The 18,917-nt window shown below is 35.8% G+C and overlaps 1 protein-coding gene across 4 annotated transcripts in view; it reads left to right on the forward strand.

The window, feature by feature from the left end:
- Positions 1–18,917, forward strand: part of AKAP9 (A-kinase anchoring protein 9) — a 152,205-nt gene that overhangs the window by 48,090 nt on the left and 85,198 nt on the right. For all 4 annotated transcript variants that reach the window (XM_049641431.1, XM_049641433.1, XM_049641435.1 and 1 more), the window contains 6 exons: positions 4,449–4,662; positions 6,513–6,592; positions 9,304–9,442; positions 9,879–9,964; positions 13,946–14,057; positions 14,727–14,925. In XM_049641431.1, the coding sequence (XP_049497388.1) occupies positions 4,449–4,662; positions 6,513–6,592; positions 9,304–9,442; positions 9,879–9,964; positions 13,946–14,057; positions 14,727–14,925 (830 nt within the window). The remainder of the gene's footprint in view (positions 1–4,448; positions 4,663–6,512; positions 6,593–9,303; positions 9,443–9,878; positions 9,965–13,945; positions 14,058–14,726; positions 14,926–18,917) is intronic.

The following is an 18,917-nucleotide window of genomic DNA, read 5'->3' on the forward strand; positions in this document are numbered from 1 at the left end:
AGGGAGTATAGTAACAAGAGAAAGAAGATTCCTTCTCACAGCAGGAATATACTCTAGTGAGGGAGGCAGACAATAGACGAGGAAACAAGTGGAGTAGTTATAAGTGGTAATAAGTCCTATAAAGAAAATAAAGCATAATGTGATAGAGAATGATGGGTAGTGGTGGTGACAGCATTAAATACTGAAAGGTCTGTTCTAAGAATTGACCTTTGAACTGAGATCTGAATAATGAGGAGGAGCCTACCACATGCAATTAGGGCAATTGTAAAGACCTGGGTGAGTTGGAGGAACCAAATGAAGGTGTGTTTAGTTGAGTTTGAAAGCAGGAGAGTGGAAGGAAAAATGTTTGAAGAAGAAAGAAGAGACTAGATCTTGGAGAGCCTTTCAGACTTTGTAAGAAGTTGAGACTATACACAGTAGGAAACCATTGGAAGGTTTTCTCTTTTTACTTCTAATAAATACAGATCTTATGATGGAGTTACATTACAATAAACCTATTGTAAATTGGAATATGTTAAGTTGAAAATGAAGTTAATGCACTTAACCTACTGGACATCATAGCTTAACCTAGTCTACCTTAAGCATGCTCAGAATACTTGTATTAGCTTACATACAGTTGGGCAAAATCATCTAACACAAAGCCTATTTTACAATAAAGTGTTGAATGTGTCATGTAACTTATTGAATACTATACTGAAAGTAAAAAACAGAATGGTTGTTGGGACACCTGGTGGCTCAGTCAGTTAAGTGTCTGACGTCGGCTCAGGTCATGGTCTCACAGTTTTTGTGAGTTCGAGTCCCGCGTTGGGCTCTGTGCTGACAGCTTGGAGCCTAGAGCCTGCTTTGGATTTTGTGCCTCCCTCTCTCTCTCTGTCCCTCCCCTGCTCGTGCTCTGTCTCTCTCAAAAATAAATACACATTAAAAAGGTTAAATTAAAAAAAAAAAAAAGAACGGTTGTAAATGTATTGGCTGTTCATCCTTGTGATCATGTGGCTGACTAGGAGCTCTGGCTTGCTGCTACTGCCCAGCACAAGAGTGTGCCATACTGCGTATCACTGGCCTGGGGAAAGATCGAAATTCAAAATTTGAACTACAGCTTCCTATTGAATGTGTATCACTTTTACACCATTATAAAGTCAAAAAATCCTGGGTCATAAGTTGGGGACTGTCTGTATATTTGCATTTATGATCTTATATTAAATGTAAAGATATTTTATATTTTAATAACTTAAATAGAGTTTAAAAATTCAAACCGCATAACGGTTAATGCTTCGTTAATTATCTGCAGTGGTTTTCAAAAGCATAATGTGATTACAGTTCAATCACTCCTGCAAATGTCAGAGATCATTTAAATTTTTTAAAAAAGACTTAATTGGAGTGAATTTGAAGCTGTCAAATGGTCAGATTTTCTCAGTAAGAATTTTACTTTCTTTACTGAAGACATTTTCAGTGACATTCAGATACCCTCTCCTTGACATTAACTTACATAAACTAAAGAGAAGCAAACTGGTAAATTCCTTCCCAGTTGTCACTACCATGACAAACCCTCTTACTGGGAGAGGGGAGTAAGGGGGGGGGGGGCGGGGAAGGAGCTCACAGAAGAAATGGATAATTTTACACAACAGTAACATCTACAAGCAATCTACATATGCTTAGAAATAATGCTGACTCCCCCCCAGAATACCATACTCTTGGATGAAATTAATTGGCTAATAAACATGAAAAGGTGCTTTCAACCTTGAGTCTCACAATAAAATGTGGTGAGGATATGGGGAGATGAGTACTCACATACGCTGTTAATGTCAATATAAATTGGTACAATTACAGGGGCGCCTGGGTGGCTCAGTCGGTTGAGCGCCGACTTCGGCTCAGGTCACGATCTTGCGGTCCGTGAGTTCGAGCCCCGCATCGGGCCCCTGTGCTGACAGCTCAGAGCCCGGAGCCTGTTTCAATTCTGTGTCTCCCTCTCTCTGACCCTCCCCATTCATGCTCTGTCTCTCTCTGTCTCAAAAATAAATAAACGTTAAAAAAAAAAAATTAAAAAAAAATAATAATAAATTGGTACAATTACAGAAAACATAGTTTGGTAAAATTTAATACATTTAATGTACATTACCTATGACCCTGCAGAACCATTTCTAGGTGGTTGTCAGTGTGGTCCCTGACTAGCAGTATCAGCAGCACTTGAAAACAGGTTAAAATTAAAATTTTGGGGCCCCACACCAGACTTCCTAAACCCGAAGCTCAGGGAAAGGGCCCAGCAATCTGTTTTAACAAGCACTCCAGGTTATTCTGGTGCCTGCTAAAGTTTGAGAACCACTTTATGAGGGAAACACAAGTATATTTGTACAGGAGCATATCTAAGAATTTACTGCAGTATTTTTGAAATATCAAAAAATTAGAAATAATAGTTGGTCTCCAAGAAGGAAATTGACAAATCGTGGTGTATTCACAGATACTGTACCACAGTTAAAATAAATTAACCTGTATCTACATGGATAGATCTCAGTATATTGAATGAGAAGAATGATTTGCAAAATAAATACCATTTTGCACCATTTATGTAAATTCTCAAAAACATATATATTGTTTACATGTACTGAAAAGTGATAATATAAGAAATGGAGTGGACTTGTTGCAAATTTATGATAATAATTGCCTCTGGGAAAGGAGGAATGGGAATATAGTGGATTAAATTTTATTTATGTTTCCTTTCTAACCAAAAAAGTTTGTAGAAAGGAGAGAAATGAGGGGGAGGAAGACAAAATAATTGTATTTATTTGGGTTGTGAGTACATGTTTATTACATTATTCTTTTAATTTCTCTATATTTAAAATATTTTTATTTTTTAAATGCTTATTATTTTGAGAGAGAGTACAAAATGGGTGAGGAGCCAGAGAGAGGGAGAAAGAATCCGAAGCAGGTTCCATGCTCTCAGCACAGAGCCCGATGTGGGGCTCAGTCTCACAAACTGTGAGATCATGACCTGAGCTGAAATCAAGAGTCGGATGCTTAACCAACTGAGCCACCCAGACAACCCTAAAATATTTTTAAATGATGAAGCAGGCCATACTACTATACCATCTATCAAAGTTTACAATAAAGTTGCAGTAATGGCAATATTGTGCTACTTTCCTTGAAAAAGATAGGTAGATCAGTGCAACAGAATGAAGTGAGAAAAACTAGACCTCTCTCTTTTTTTTAATATATGAAATTTATTGTCAGATTGGTTTCCATACAACACCCAGTGCTCATCCCAAAAGGTGCCCTCCTCAATACCCATCACCCACCCTCCCTTCCCTCCCACCCCCCCATCAACCCTCAGTTTGTTCTCAGTTTTTAAGAGTCTCTTATGCTTTGTCTCTCTCCCAGTCTAATCTCTTTTTTTTTCCTTCCCCTCCCCTATGGGTTTCTGTTAAGTTTCTCAGGATACTTAAGTTCACTCAGGATAAGAGTGAAAACATATGGTATCTGTCTTTCTCTGTATGGCTTATTTCACTTAGCATCACACTCTCCAGTTCCATCCACGTTGCTACAAAGGGCCATATTTCATTCTTTCTCATTGCCACGTTGTACTCCATTGTGTATATAAGCCACAATTTCTTTATCCATTCATCAGTTGATGGACATTTAGGCTCTTTCCACAATTTAGCTATTGTTGAGAGTGCTGCTATAAACATTGGGATACACGTGCCCCTATGCATCAGTACTCCTGTATCCCTTGGGTAAATTCCTAACAGTGCTACTGCTGGGTCATAGGGTAGGTCAATTTTTAATTTTTTGAGGAACCTCCACACTGTTTTCCAGAGTGGCTGCACCAGTTTGCATTCCCACCAACAGTGCAAGAGGGTTCCCGTTTCTCCACATCCTCTTCAGCATCTATATAGTCTCCTGATTTGTTCATTTTGGCCACTCTGACTGGCGTGAGGTGATATCTGAGTGTGGTTTTGATTTGTATTTCCCTGATGAGCGATGTTGAGCATCTTTTCATGTGCCTGTTGGCCATCTGGATGTCTTCTTTAGAGAAGTGTCTATTCATGTTTTCTGCCCATTTCTTCACTGGATTATTTGTTTTTTGGGTGTGGAGTTTGGTGAGCTCTTTATCGATTTTGGATACTAGCCCTTTGTCCGATATGTCATTTGCAAATGTCTTTTCCCATTCCGTTGGTTGCCTTTTAGTTTTGTTGATTGTTTCCTTTGCTGTGCAGAAGCTTTTTATCTTCATGAGGTCCCAATAGTTCATTTTTGCTTTTAATTCCCATGCCTTTGGGGATGTGTCAAGTAAGAAATTGCTATGGCTGAGGTAAATTAGACCTCTCTTATATAAAGTTTTAAACTGTAATTTCATGTATTTCCCCCTTGTAGTCAGTAAATGCAGAAGATAGAAGTTATTTTAAAAATGTAAGTTGTTTAAAAATATTCTAATGTGTACATACATTCACTTTAAGAATGATTTAAGGCTACAGATGGAAGCTCAGCGTATATGCCTCTCTCTGGTTTATTCAACTCATGTGGATCAGGTTCGTGAATATATGGAAAATGAAAAAGATAAAGCCCTTTGTAGTCTTAAGGAGGAACTTATTTCTGCCCAAGAGGAAAAGATAAAGGAACTTCAGGAAATACACCAGCAAGAGCTACAGAATATAAAAACACGAGAAACAGGTAAATGGCTTTCTAAAAAAATTATAAGTACTATGAAATAAGTAAATATCACTTAAAGCCCACCATTCCATGATTCTGTCCTCGTCTTAGAACCCATAGAGGAAGGTAACTGTATATCCAAGTCCTGGATTCATCTGTTCATATAATCATTGCACATTTTTTTAAGTGCTTGGGAAATCTTAAATTACTGAATCATTTTCCCACAGAAGTTGTAATCAAGTGGGAAAGCAATATAAAATAAACTCTTAGAAAACAATAGATCAATTTCTATAATAGAAAAATGACTAGAAAGAATGGAAGAAAAAAGGAAAAAAGACTTCTACCTCCTGGGAGGAGGAGTGGAGTGAGGTTGCAGGCAGGAGTAGGGTTGTTGGAATTTTAGGGAAGGTTCCTGAGTCTTAAACATAGAGGTGTGAGAGATCGTAGCCATCTTGGAGAATTGAGAGTTCAAGTTACGTGAGAAAGTGGTGGGTTATAAAGCTGTTAAGATTGACAGGAGCTTGGTTAGAAAAGGCCTTATATACTCTGACTGAAGCATATTTAAGCTTTATGCTATTGGTGATAGGACCTGTAAGATTTTAAGTAGCGGGAGTAACAGTAAAATTTTTATTTTAAGGTAACACCATGAGGCAAAGTAAGGAAGGTGATTAGTTCTAGGAAGACCAGTTAAGCAACTTTGGAGGTAATTCTGCTAACAATAAGGGGCTGAATAAAATGTCATTGAGGATGGAAGAGAGAGTCAAAGAAGTAGGCTGTAGTCTGCAGTTGATATTACGAGGAAAGGGGGAAGAATTGAGAGTGGTCCGTAAGTTTCTAGCTTGGGTAGCTAGATTGAAGGGGAGACTAGTCATGAGGAGTATGCAGAGCAGATCTATGGGAAGAATAATAAATCCAGTTTGGAACATATTGAGTTAAAAATACCTCTTGACTTAAAAAAAAAGAGTTATCTAGTAGGCAGTTAAAAATAGAAGTCTGAAATGCAAGAGGTTTAGGCTCAAGATTAAGATTTGGAAATCCAAAGATCATTTGAGGCCAGAGAAAAGAATGAGATGTCCTAGGAGACTGTACAGTAGGCACTGTGAGAAGCAACAACATATAAGGCATCTGAAGTACAAGACTAGTTGTAGTTAGCTTTTATCTCTAGTAATTGTTTAATCACTCTATTAAGTAGACTTCCTGTGTTCAAAACGTCTGTAGGTTTTCACCCTTGACAGATAACACTTTTGAGAATGAGGTGGTTCCTAAGTTTGTCTAGTTGCTCTGTTGAACAGAATAGAATTTAGGGAGTGGCTTAAATATCATTTTTCCACTTCAGGAGTTCTTTAGGTTTGAATGTAATAAGATTTTAAGCATGTATTATTTTTAATGGTATCCTCTAAAGGATAGAATCTGTCCAGTGGTTTTTCAACTATAAGTTAATTAATGGGTCCACTAATGGTTGATGCAGTTAGTGAGTAATGGCCAGCATTTTTTTTTTTTTTTTTAGTAAATAAAAGAATATAGTAGAACAGAAAACATTAAAAGCATATAGTATATTAAAAAAAGTAAAGATCTGTGAAATTCTTGTTTCAGTTTTCCGTGGATGTGTGGAATAGGTTACAATATATGACATATTTCTTATATTGGGGAGTAGTAAAATTTGTAAATCACCACTTCATACCATTTTGTAGGATATAAACTGAGAATCTTAAAAATTATCTGAGACCATTAACATTGAGCAGTGGAAAATAAGTTTTAAAGAAGGAATTTAAAACTAATCTTATTGTAAGGGAAGCTTCCAGTTGACACAGGTTTAAAATGATAATAGTACTTAAGTAGATAAATGTTTAATACAGTATCTGTTCTATTAGGTGATGAAGTGAAGCCTTTACAAATGCTTATTGGAAAACTACGCAGGGCAGTGTCTGAAGAATGTTTTTATTTTACACAGGTAAGATATTAGTTAAAAAGTACTTTTAGGAATGAAATCTTGCCGTTTGCAACTACGTGGATGGAACTACAGGGTATTATGCTAAGCGATAGAGAAAGACAAACATCATATGACTTCACTCATATGAGGACTTTAAGAGACAAAACAGATGAGCATAAGGGAAAGGAAACAAAAATAATATAAAAACAGGGAGGGGGACAAAACATAAGAGACTCTTAAATAATGGAGAGCAAACGGAGGGTTACTGGAGGAGCTGTGGGAGGGGCGATGGGCTAACTGGGTAAGGAGCATTAAGGAATCTACTCCTGAAATCATTGTTGCACTGTATGCTAACTAATTTGGATGTAAATTTAAAAAAATTAAATTTAAAAAATGTAAAAAAAAATACTTTTAGACAGGAAATGCTATACTTCAGAACTGCACTTAGAAAATATTCCTGGGTTTTTAACTTTAAAATGAGCATTTAAATGTTTTCTGATAATCTTTTGAAACAAAAGAGATTGGAGTAAATTATCTCAGCAGTGGAACAGACAAAAGGTATACCTAATACAAAAAAACAGTGGACCAATAGAACCCAAAAAAAGTCTGTTTCCTGCCCCTGCCAACTTTGGTGGTTGAGTGCATCCATTGACTTACCTGGGGAGATTGCACAAGATCAATGAGATATGATTTCACACTTCATATTGCCAAAGTCTAAAAACTCTAATTATGCCAAGTATGTTTGTGAACTTAGAGTGAGATAGAAGCTCTTACACACTCCTGGTGGAAATGTACTACCTTGAGAAGGAGATTGGCAGGGTGTATTTTTGAAGATATATACATCCTACAACCCAAGCATTTATTTGTGCACAGTCAGATCTGTTCATTGCTAGAGTGTCTTTATTAAGTTAAAAATGGGAAACAACTCAGCTTTCCATGAACAATGGTAATAAATTGTGTTATCTCGATGCACTGGAACTCCGTTTAGCAGTGTTTGATGTCTGTACTAATGTCAGTAAATCTCAAAAGTATAAAGTACGTATGCTCAAATAATTACCTCTGGATAGAGAGAAAGGTGCATAAAATGGATAAGCAGTACTTAAAATAGAGAGCTTCAAATCTATATGTAATTTTCAGTTTCTTTAAAAAATATGGAGATAATATGACAAAATTGACCATTTGTTAAAGGTAAGTAATAGATAAACTATTTTTCTGCATATTTGAAATAGTTCAGAATTTATAATCTTTGCTTTGGTTTGTCCCTAATCTCTATCCCGGGCTTTTATATTTATGAATTGGAGGAAGAGGGTGGTATTAGTTGGGACAGGTAGAGCTACCTTACTGATTTTGATTACCTATAAAATTGTTCAAAGAACAGTGTTGCAAAAACCTCAAAAAGTAAAAAGCAACCACACCTAATGCATGTCTTCATTCAGCTACTCAGCAGTGTCCACTTCCACTTCTGAAGCGTTCAGGCATTGTCCTTTCATATCTATTGTTGATATTCAGTAAATAATGGAAAGAGAGCCCAAGTCGAATTAGTTAAGTTATAAGCTGACTTTATGTTTTTTTTCCTTTTGTTATTGTCTTTACCTGATCCCTAATCTCAAGTTGAAATATGAATCACTTGTTCTGATAGAGGGGTCCTCTGGGGTTCTTCATGAAACCTGGTTTTGTCACTAATCATGTTGCCATAGACTAGTTTTTTCATCTTTTTGAGTCCATTTCTTCATTAGTAAATGGGGTGATCATTCAGGTTTCTGCCAACCCTAGTATGATAAAATTCCATTTTAGAAACTGCTGAAAATTTAATACACTCAGTTGTTAATTGACAGTATAGTTAACTTTTAAGCGAATCTCAAGAAATAGTAATAAACAATTTGGTTTTTTCCAGTTGTTTCCAGTTGTGTGCAGGGCAAAGGTAAAACTTATTTTGAGGGCTTCTGAAATGATTATGGGTCATGTGTTGTTTTTAAATGATGGTAGAATTTTCTGTTGCTCAGGAGAAAAAAACTAATAATGTGTCACATATTTGTAATTTGTGCATATAAAGCATAGAATTCTACCTATGTGTTACAGAAAAGTACATGAATGTGATCTACTTCATATAATTTTTTTTTAATTTAAATTTTAGTTAACATACAATGCAGTATTGGTTTCAGGAGTAGAATTCAGTGATTCATCACTTACAGCACCCAGTGCTCATCACAAGCGCCTTCAGAATTTATAGACTACTTTCCAGTCATAATTTTTTTTTTTGAGTAAGCTCTATGCCCAACATGGGGCTTGACCTCATGACCCCAAGATCAAGAGTCACATGCTCTGCCAACTGAGGCACCCCTAATCATCATCTTTTAACTTCTGTCCTTGTCTTCTGGTGTTTTTTCAAGGGTAGTTGGCATTACAGAGATAACATCAATCTAAGATACAAGCTAGAAAGTGGTAGATTGCAGTACAACCTATATTCATTATTAGAAGCAGAAAAAATAGTTTTGTGCAGTTAGGATTATCAGTATTTTTCCACTGTAGGAAGTATTTTATGTCCTAGAGAGAGAGAAAGATTTAGATTTAACCATTTCTTTTGCAGACTGATTTGGTGTATGGGATAGTGTTTCCTTGCTGATTTTTCTGTGCCATTTTGACTTTTACATATAGGAAAATAACGTTTAATGATTTTTCAGAGGCAGAAATCAAAAATTTTTAATTTTGTAAAATACTAATTTTGTTAATAGACTTTTTGCAATGTCCTTGGTGAACATCATACTCCTGCTATAAAATGTGACATAAATATAGAAGAGAAAGAAAGTTCTGGTGTGCATACTTCTGAAAATCAAGAACAAGAATTGCAAGATTATAGATATGAAGTTCAAGGTAATAAAATCTTACAGTCTTTTTTCTTTTTTCTTAAATATTTGTTTGTTTTGTGAGATAGAGTGCAAGCAGGGGAGGGGCAGAGAGAGAGGGAGAGAGAATCTTAAACAGGTTCCACACTCATTGTGGAGCCGACCCAGGGCTCGATCTCACAGCCATGAGATCATGACCTAAGCCAAAACCTAGAGTCGGACACTTAACCAACTGAGCCACTCAGGTGCCCCTTCCCACATTATTTTCTTAAGTCAGTTAATGTGATGAACTTTTACTTTTAATCATAATTCAGTCATTTAATATCTTTTGGGATTCATGAAATCTTATTTTTAATATACATTTTTATTTATGTAATGCAATAATTGTGATATAAAGAGAATCAAAGATGTCCACAAGTTTGCTTGTGAAATGAAATTATTATAATTGTTTATTTATCATCTAGACTTTCAAGAAAATATGCAAACTCTTCTCACCAAAGTAACAGAAGAATACAACAAACTCTTGGTACTTCAAACACGATTAAGTAAGGTCTGTGAAATGGAAAATGTATTATGTTTTCATTTATTGTGTCACATGCTGTTTTGTAAGCTTCTTCATCAACTAAGCATTTCTAAAATAAGTGAACATGAAAAAGATGAAGGAAAAGTTACATATTCATAGTATCAATGAACTAACGGAATATCTGCAAGTTGAATACTATTTACCCCATTTGAGAGTTTTGGAAATCCTGATAAAGTAAGATATATATAAAATGTCAGATTGTAAACTTGGTGAAGCAGTTGTATTTAGTTTTCTATATAGCAGTTTTAAAGTAGCGGGTCTGTTTTAGAGAAAAATGGAATTAGTATAGTTGTTTTAGAACATAGTTTCACACAGTGTTAGATATGTCAAATTTCTTTCAAGTAGTTGTTTTAGAAATGTATGCAAGAGAATATAGATGGCATAGTGTAATTTATTAACTATCAGAAAAATAAATAGCATATATTGGCAAAGATAAGTGTTATGATCTTGATGTTGTAGAAAAAATCCAGAAGGATCTCTATGTCTGTTTATTTGGGGTACTTTTGATGTCATTCTACTTAACTGGGCAGATTTGAAAGATTTAACTGACAGCTCAGCGAAAGTTCTGCTTATGAGGGATGCTTTGCTAAGAAAATTAGATGCAGATGTGGTTTGGTAACACTGTGTAATCATGGTCTGACATCAACCGGACCTCAGGATCACTTGACAATTCTTGTTCTTCTTTCTCTTCCCCTCCCTCTTTCTCGCCTTCTATCTTCCTCTGTTTCTCTTTTCCCCTTTCCATCATTCCTTTTCTCTTTCTCTTCCTCTGCAAGTAAATAAACTATCCTGCCTTTTCTAAAACCTGTAAACCTACTCCACTGTCTTACAGATAACTATGTAGGAGGGCAGGTGGATAGATAAAAATCCTTATTTAACTCTACATTTCCCTACAATAATTACTTTTCTTTCTACTTCCCTTCATAGCCAAGATGTTGATCCCTATTCAAAATCATCGTACCATTTTCTTACCAGTACTCTTAGCAGTTTGGATTTTTTTGTTTTTCTACTGCCCTTATCCTGCCTCCAGGGATCCTTCTTCTCTAGTCATACTTGGGTTTGGATCCTTCTTCTCTAGTCATACTTGGGTTTCTGAGGGCTGCTTAGAAAATTAGATGCAAATGTGGTTTGGTGACACTACGTCATCATGGTCTGACATCAGCCAGACCCTCAGGATCACTTCACCGTTCTTTTATGTGGTACTTTACCTTCTCACAATCCCTTCAGTGGATGTTTCTCAGCTTTACAACTTTCCTCAAGTCATATATTCTACTTCTGGTCCCCCTTTGTATTTGGCCTTATCTCCTATTTCTCTACAAATATCAGAGCTATCAATTATAAATTATCTCAGCCTGCTACCTCTAGACCATATGTATTTCTTTAAATCTCTGAATGCCCTAATTAATTTTCCTTCTGTCTCAGAAGTTATTCCTTTCCATAACCAAGGTTATTTTATTTCCTGTGACTTTGTTAATATCCCTTTCTACCTCTTCCAAGATTGATAACATGTCCCTTCCCTCTCTTCTGTGATTTCAGCTCCTTTGCTTGTGTTCTTCTCTGTTTCTGTCCTTTCCCCTCGCACATTCCTTACGTCTCTCTTATTTAGAACATAACCGGTCCTCAATGCCACATCTTCCTTTGTGGTTCCCTTTCTCCTTCATGGTCACATTGTTTGAAAGAAAAAATAGACTATAGCGGGAACCTCCCCATCTGCTCCCCTCTCCTCCCCATTGTAAACAAGCTTCCAACTTGCACTTCACTAAGCTTTCTTTGATCAAAGTCAGTGGTGAATCCTTAACTGTCAGATTTCCTTTCTGTTTTCTTACCTTCCTTGTTTTCTTTTAAAAGTATGTTGCTTTTCTTCATGGCAATACACAGTTGAAACTATTAAATAGTGTAGGAGGGCTTATAGGAAGCAAGTAATCCACAGTGATGGATTTGTGAGTCAGTGAATGATGTGTCATTTTGCCTCTTTCTTTTTAGGGCACTGAGTAGGGAACAGTTTGGTTTGATGAGAGAAACACCTCCCTTCCCCAGTACCAGAATGTGGGAGGCTTACTTTGGAACACAGATACCCACCCTAACTTCTTTAGTTCTCCCCAGAAAAAAAATTAAAAAGTGAAATTCACATGTTAACCCAGTAAGGTAGCTTTCACCACAAAGGCATCCAGAGGTTGGTTGAGATCAGTCTCAGCACTGCAATATATCACTGTCTAACCTGTTAGCTTCATCTTCTAACCCTCCTCCTCCTCATTTTAGCCATACTGAAATACTCCCAGAGTTTCCCAAATGTACCCTGATCTTTCACACCTTGGCCTTTATTGAATGCTGGTTTTTTTCTGCCTGACACTGCCATCAAACTCCAGTCTGCTTGGTGTGTTCTTCCAGTTGGTTCAGATGTTATTTCCTTTGTGTCCTCTTTACCTGTCTTCCTAGACTTAGGCATTTCTTCCTCCATTCTGTTGGCCTTTGGTTACTGCATTTACCTTTTTCTGTTAATTATAATAACAAGAAAAATAATAAATGCAAGTTTGTGCCAAGAACTATGGCAACAGGGAAAAGGGGGGAGGTAATGATCTATTTAAAATAATTCCTAGATTCTAAACCCTTCAGAATCAGGGAGTCTTGTCTTTATTTTTATTTCTTCTTAGTGTGGTCCTTGGTTGGAGCACATGGTAGAGGTTTAATAAGTGCTGAGTGAATTAAGTGAAGAGATATATTTGGAAAAGTAGGCTGGAAACTGAAGAATTTACCTGATGGTCTTTATTTTCTTTGGGAAATTAAGAGGCAAGGTCTTCTGTTGAAGTTGTACTAGGGGTTAGGCACGGGGTAGAGGACTTGATAAGAATAGTAACCAGTAAAGTAGCCTTCATGGGAAATAGTTTTATCCTGTGGCTCACCTGCTTTTTGTGGTATTATTTGTTCATCTAGCCGAGCAAGTCCAAACTCTTTCTCCTTGCTTTTAAGGTGCTTTGTAGTCTAAATCTATCTTATTTACATAGCCACCTTCCCCCATCCTTATCCAAATTAAACCCCTCTTTACAAGATAGTTTTCTTTACTAGTTATAGCATTAGGCTGTTCATTCACAAATGGCTCATACTCTTTTTTCAGTATAACCTTTCTGATCATTGCCCAAAATGACTGAGGCCTGAATCAAGTTTGACTTACTCTATAACTACTCACACACATCATTCTTTCTTCTCTGTTATTGTCCTTATAGTCAATTATAGTTTAGTGCTTCTCTAGTTACTTAATTTTATTTCCCCAACTAGTTGATACATTCTGTAAGGGCAGATACACATATTTTCTTTTCTTTTTTTTTTTTTTTTTTTTTTACTGATTTTATCTTAGTCTCTCTTGTCACAGTGCTAGCCATGTAGTAGATGATTATTAAGTATTCTATGAATCACTAAATTAAGACACCTAAGCATCTGACAAATTGCTGCCTAATTATAATAGTTAAGGAAATAACTTGAGGTTCATCTGTTTTCATTATTTTCCTTCCTTTTGTGTAAAGAACCATACCATTTGTCAATTACTTGGATGTACATAGGTTATATCCAGAGATTCATAAAGTTATATTACCAAGTATTGATAAGCATAAAATTTACAGTGTATGAGTTGAAATTCTGAAGACCAAGTCATATTACAAATACTGTATGAGTTATATACCAAAATTCTGTGCAGCTTCTGTTTTTGTATTAAAATGAACTTCTTTCTGGGTATGAAAGAACAGTACACTTCCTAATACAATTGCAGTGCTGTGAAGGGAATGTGAATCAGTGTCAGAAGAAAGCGTGGAATAACGTAGAAGCAAAAATATTTATATCAGAGTATTAAAATTCTAAGTGATTTCAAAAACATTTTCAATGTAAAGCTGCTGTAATATAACTTTCAAAATGCTAGATCGTATATTTATGTCACTCCTTTTCTGTTCTTTTCAATAGATACATGGACAGGAGACAGATGATGTGAAGCTTGAGGTTGCAGAAGGAGGTCTACCAAAAGAGGAAACAGAGTTTTTATCAGCCTCTCAGATGACCAATTTGCATGACATTGGTAAATTTTGATTATATGCCACAGTGTAGTATTTTTATACCAAATATTTAATCATTTGATTTTTTTTTTTTTTAACTTTTGAGAGAGAGAGAGCACAAGTAGAGGAGGAGCAGGAGAGAGAGGTAGAGGATCTGAAGCAGGGGCTCTGCCCTGACAGTAGCAAGCCCAATGCCAGGCTCAAACTCATGGTCATGACCTGAGCCAAAGTCAGATGCTCAGGTGACTGAGCCACCTAGTGCCCTAGTCATTTGATTTTCTTACTTTACAATTTGAGATAACCTCGTGACCTTGGGCATTTCAGTATAATCTCTCTGGTCTCAGTTTTCTCATTCTTAAAGTGGAAGATTTGGACTATTGCTATCTTTGATCCCTTCTCACTTCTTATTCTGTGATTCTAAATTGTTTCCAGTTGAAAGACGTAAAGTTGGTAGATTTAGGGGTACTACAGACATGAAGATTAAAGAAATGATCTTGAATTGCACGATTCATTTTGTTTGTTTGTTTTCTTGAGTCAAATTGAGTTTAAATTGAAACTTGAGTTATTACTAGTAAAAAAAACATTATTTTTTCGAAGAAGAATGAATATCTCCACACACAAAAAAGTGATTGTGGTATTTCACTAAGAAATTTCTGTTGAAGTGTTTATTTTCTTCTCTTCATATAACTTAGATGTCAGTCATAAAAGCAAGTTATCTGCTCTGCAAGATTCTGAAAAAATTAGGCGACTGGAAGGACAAGTTCAAGAATTAGAAAACTTCATCTCCTCTTTGCAGCAACAATTGAAAGAAACTGAAGAAAACTATGGGGCAGAGATCCATTGTTTGCAGGAAAGGCTTCAAGCTGTCAGTTTGTCTACAGTTCAGCCAAGGTATCTGTCTACTTATAATTTCATTCAACAGCATTTGTAGAGTAGTAATAGTCATAACATGATTGTTTTCCAGAAGAAAATGTGACTTAAGGAAAATTGGATGAAAGAGATGGGGATGTAGCATTATCAAGGAATAAGAATAAGAGATAATTCTCTGAAATGTGTGAAATATTATAAACTGAAGACATTATAGGGATTTTACACCTTATTTTATAAAAATGCTGGTTGTTAATTTGCTGAGAGAGTGTGCATATATTTGTTATCATATGCCTGGTCTTTACTACCTTGATGTGGGACATACCCAAGAAATATAAGATAGGATCATTCTAGTCATGACTGGACTTTCTCCACTTTGTTGTCTAATATTCAGATTCACCATGTCCAGAACTCTGGATCTTCCCCTTGAAATTTGTTCCTTCAGCAGCCATCTCCATCTGAGGTTACTCTTCTTTTTCTCATACCTCACTTCCAGTCTATCAAAAAATCCTGTTATTTCTGCCTCCAAAATACATCTAAACTGGACCACTTCTCACTAGCCCCCTGCTGCCTACCATTGTCATGTCTCACGTGGATTACTGCAACAACTGATCTCTCTCCTTCTACCCTAACTCTTCCCTAAAGTCTGTCCTCAGCACATTTCCACAACTAGATTTAAGACATGATCAGATCACGTTAGTCCAGTGCTCTTCTGTCCTTACAGTGCCTTACTAGGTCCTACATGATGGTTCCCTGTTACCACTTTATCTCCTTTTGACTCACCCACTGGTCACTATTCTCATGCCGCACATTCTCCTTGAGATCTCAGACCATCAGTATGCTCCTGCTTTAGAATGATCTTTCTCCAGATATTTACATGCCCAACACATTACCTCCTTTGGGTCTTTATGCAGATATAATGTTCTTATGATGTCTATTCTATTACCCCCACTTAAATTAAAATTGTTTTTTAGAACTCTGTACGCTAATTTCCCATGTCATTTCTTTCTATATTACTTAATATTATCTGTTATATATATATATAAAGTATGTATGTGTAAGATGAAAACCAAGTTTATATATATTTACCGGGGAGTTTGATTTTATTTGTTTTGTTTAGTGTCTTTCTTTTATGAAGGACTTCAAGCTTTGTAAGGGTGGGGATTTTTGCCCATTTGAGTCATTGATGTGTCCCAGACCGTGTAATTATTCCCTCTGCTAGTAGGTGCTCAGTAAATATTTGTTAAATGAATGAACGAACAGTTCATAATTTAGTTGGGGAGTGTGCTATAATATTTAGCTGTATGCAATGTTCAGAGATTTCATCTAACTTTGGCTGGCTCTGCTCTTCTAGGACTATCTTCATAGGCATTTACTAATGGGACCTCAAGACAAAAAAACATTTCTTTTCCTTGAGACAAGATATTGAATGTCCACACTTTTGGGGAAGCAGTCTGTTTCTCCTTCTTTTATTCAGGGTCTGTTTGTAGGCTTTGGAATCATTTGCCCAGCCTGGCACAGCCTTCTAAAGCTCCCATTTCATTTGAGGTCATTAGCTTTTTAACTTGACCATGCATCAGAAACACTGGAGGCTTTTGAATACTTAAAATTAGATTACTGGATTATACATTTGGAGTGTCAGACTTAACAGCTTTGAGATAGACCATGGACATGTGAATTTTAATAAAATAATTCTGATACAGAAAGTCCATGAATTGACATTTGGTAACCACCACTCTAGGTTTTCTGATATGAAAGAAAATAAGTAGATAGCAAGAACTCTCTAATAATCAGCTACAGTATTTCATATAGCCTTCCTTTAATTAGTGATGCTTTCTCTCTAAAGTGTGAAGAAAAGGGAGTCTTTTGGAAATGTAGACTTATTTGCTGTTACTACAGTTGGGCTTTTGTCAGCTCACCACCCTCTCTCAGTTTCTAGAATATTCAGTGGAAGTGTGTTGACAGTACCTTTCAACTAAAACCATTAGTTTTCTCCCACTCCCCAAAACAGAGTTACTAAGGACCATGTTCACTCCTGCTAATAGTGATGAGTCAAAGTTATTTCTTGTAAATGTCATCGCATTTTTGGATACAACTATGATGCTTTTTGAATTAAAGTAGATTTGAACTTGTTTAAAAAAATAATTGAGTCGTTCATTTAACATGTATTTGGAGATGTTATATACTAGGAGCCTCTTAGGGATATAGTATAGGATTGGAATGACTAGAGTCAGATCTGCATTTGACACCTGATTTAACCTTTTACTGGCTATACAATTTTTGGCAGATTATTTTACCATGTGTTAGTAATATGAGGGACAATAAAACTACCATTAAGAGTAGTTAATTCTACTCTTACTAATGAACTACTAAGAGTAGTTCATTAAGAGGATTAAATGAAACAATGACTGGGATGGGCCTTAGCTAGATGCCATGGAGGGAGCTATAGATGTATTTAAGTGGCCTTTTCCCTCAAGTGACTTTAGTCTAATCATTGAAATAATACTTATTCACAAAATAATAATTTTTAAGAAGTAGTGGTTAAGGAATATAACATGGTGATAACAACCAAAGTGCTGGAATTTAAACCCATGTCTGTGTGGCATCTTTTACTGCACATTTTTATGATAATTGCTTATTGGAGTGGTTCCAGAGGAAAAGGAAATGAAGGGATGACCATGAGATATTGGGATAGAAGGAGGAATGTTGAGAACAAAGTGAAGGGGAAAAACAAAGATGACACTGTGTTGTATGAGCTAGAGAATATGGAGAATAATGATACATTAATATAAAATAGAGAAATTAGGCTGGTGGAGAGTTAGCTTAATATTAAGAGGGGAGCAGTGAGTTTGGTTTTAGCCAGACTATATTTTGAATTTGGGATGAACACTTTCAAATGCTATAAAGCCATAGAATGAAATTGTGGACTAAGTAGAATTTTTTTTATTAGAATTTGGGTCTTAATAGACCCAAAGTAATCAGGAGGGCTTCTCAGCTATGAAAAAAAGAATCAAAATATGGAGCCAAGATCAGAATAGTGTGTGCAAGAAGCAGTAAGGAAACAGAATTGTGAGACAGAAGAACCAGGAAAGGACAGAGAAGAAAGACAGGGGAGATGAGTTTTTACAATCATTTATCATGAACAAAGAACACAAATAGGCAGTTCACAGCCGAAGAAACTTATATGGCCAATGGAAGCTGAAGGATATGTAATCTCAAAAACAAAAACAGAAATGTTCTAACAAAGTTTTAGAACTTTGAGTTGCTGAAGTTTTGAATAAATACTTACATGATAACTGTTGTGGAAGTAAAATTAATGTAACTTTTTGGAATGTGGCATTATATTAAATCTTTAAATATTTATAAGATGTATCATACAGAAAGTCCATAGATGTTATGAGGATTGATATTGTACCATTATTTGTAATAGTGAACATTTAGAAACAACCAAATGTTTATCAGTAGTGGGTTAGTTATATAAGTCAGGAAATGGGATGATGATAACTAATATCTGGCCAGTTTGGGACAGAATGAAAGAAGAGGATAGGAGAAATAAAGGAGGAGTTGGGCAAAAGGGGAGTGGAATAAAGAAGGCAGTGTGGATGCACATTAAAAGTGAAGTGAGAAATTGTATTAGCTAAAACAAAATTATAATTTACCCCTTTAATCTTTATCCCATGGTTGCTAAATATTAATCTCACTTTATTTTTATGACCCAAGTTAAGCATTTTAAGAAAAAAAATTTTTTTTTACAAAATAATGATTGTAAAACAATTCAGAATAAAGACGCGAATGCCAAAAGATACATGAATAGATTAAAAACAAAAAAATGTAGAAGTGGTTGTATAAATTAAGAACCTTCTTTTTGCTGCCTCTGCTCCCCAGTTCCACTGGAGATAATCATTGTTACTTTTGATGTCTATTCATCCAGATTTTTTTCTGTTTGTGTGTATAAATAGTTTTTTAATAAAAATGAGCTTTTATGGGCTTTTACTCAGTAATAGCATAGATAACTT

This window comes from Panthera uncia, chromosome A2, assembly GCF_023721935.1.
Source record: "Panthera uncia isolate 11264 chromosome A2, Puncia_PCG_1.0, whole genome shotgun sequence".
NCBI classification, from domain to species: domain Eukaryota; kingdom Metazoa; phylum Chordata; class Mammalia; order Carnivora; family Felidae; genus Panthera; species Panthera uncia.